The sequence below is a fragment of the Cottoperca gobio genome, chromosome 8 (genome assembly GCF_900634415.1).
Source record: "Cottoperca gobio chromosome 8, fCotGob3.1, whole genome shotgun sequence".
In the NCBI taxonomy this organism is placed as follows: Eukaryota; Metazoa; Chordata; class Actinopteri; order Perciformes; family Bovichtidae; genus Cottoperca; species Cottoperca gobio.
In genome coordinates, this window is record NC_041362.1 from 21,013,803 (window position 1) to 21,015,323 (window position 1,521).

At 40.4% G+C, this 1,521-nt stretch overlaps 1 protein-coding gene across 1 annotated transcript in view; it reads right to left on the bottom strand.

Moving 5' to 3' along the window:
* Positions 1 to 367: 367 nt before the first annotated feature.
* Positions 368 to 1,521, bottom strand: part of hoxb7a (homeobox B7a) — a 6,599-nt gene continuing 5,445 nt past the window's right edge. Inside the window, exon 2 of the mRNA XM_029437156.1 lies at positions 368 to 673. Within this exon, the coding sequence (XP_029293016.1) occupies positions 375 to 673 (299 nt within the window). The 3' untranslated portion in view covers positions 368 to 374. The remainder of the gene's footprint in view (positions 674 to 1,521) is intronic.

The following is a 1,521-nucleotide window of genomic DNA, read 5'->3' on the forward strand; positions in this document are numbered from 1 at the left end:
AAATGTATTTGAAGCAAAACCATGACTTCTCTCCCTACTGTCTGTCTCTACTTCTCGGATATCTCTAGGAGACTAACATCGGATGTTTACATGATGGAAGATAGTGGTGTAACCACATTGAATTATTTGCCTTTTCTTTAGCCGGAGCTAAATATATTCAGCTGTACACTCTACAGTAAAACAGCCACAGTTTGAAGGCCTACATAAGACATAGAAACATAAAAAAACCCAATGCTTGTCATTTCAAATGTGTCTTTGCTCACAGTGGCACTGACTGCCGGGCCAAGACCACTTTTTATTCCCGTTACATCTACATTACTACTCAAAATGAAAAACAAACAGTTGTTTTAAGGTGTCCAGTGGAGTCATTAGTATCACTCCTCCTCCTCTTCCTCCTCTTCCTCCTCCTCCTCCTCCTCCTCTTCCTCCTCCTCTTCCTCCTCAGTCGGCAAAGCTGCTGTCAGGGAGCCGCTCTCAGTCACTCTTTTCTCCTTCTTCCACTTCATCCTTCGGTTCTGGAACCAGATCTTGATCTGCCGCTCCGTGAGGCAGAGCGCGTGCGCGATCTCGATGCGTCGCCGCCGCGTGAGGTACCGGTTGAAGTGGAACTCCTTCTCCAGCTCGAGCGTCTGGTGGCGCGTGTACGTCTGCCGCCCGCGCCTTCTGTCGGCACCTGCACGCACAAGAACACATGTGTGCCTAAATGAGAAAGTCGTATATTATGGATTAATCATGAATGTTGCAACTATGAATTTATGTGTTCTTGATGTTGGCTTAATGTATGAAGTTAAGGTTATGTGAAATATTTTGCTTGCTTTTTTTTCTAGCACCAAATATTATGGAATTCCATTTCAACCAGGAACAGAGAAACACAGAAGACACAGTGAGAACAATAAAAGTGCCTATGGTTAGTCAAACTTTTAAGTTCGAACTGGAGCCTTTTAACTGAGGTTATCATTTTTTACTGATTTATTACGTCATCATGTATACCTATAAGGTTTTGGCTTGGTTATGGTTATGTTCAATATTTTCGTTCAATATACTTTTTCCCTCCGACTACTTTTTCAGAAAGAAAGATGAAATAGTAGGAGTGACAACGTTACAAAAAAGGTTCATGGTAAGACTTAAGTCAAAACTCTGATTTAAGGAGTTAAAAGTGTGACAGACAAAATTAAAATGATGAGTTGCTAAAACAAATGCAGCTGAATCAGGAGCCTCTCAGAGGGACACGGAGAGACAGGAGCACATGGACTATTTGAATGTGCAGTCTGTTTGCACTTTTAAAGGCAGTTTTAAAACCAGTGTGCTCCAGTCTTTTTCCTCTTCACAGTAAAATGTAATACTAAATAATAAGTGGTCTTATATCTTATAATATTCATCTTAAAGTTTCTTTTTTTTTTATTCTAGTAATAATTTTTTTTTGTTTTTGTTTGTTTGTGTCCCCAAATTTCCCCTGAAAGGAAGTTGTTCTTCAAAAGTGAAATAGTGGAATATGGGAATGCTCTGGGGCGATGCAACATC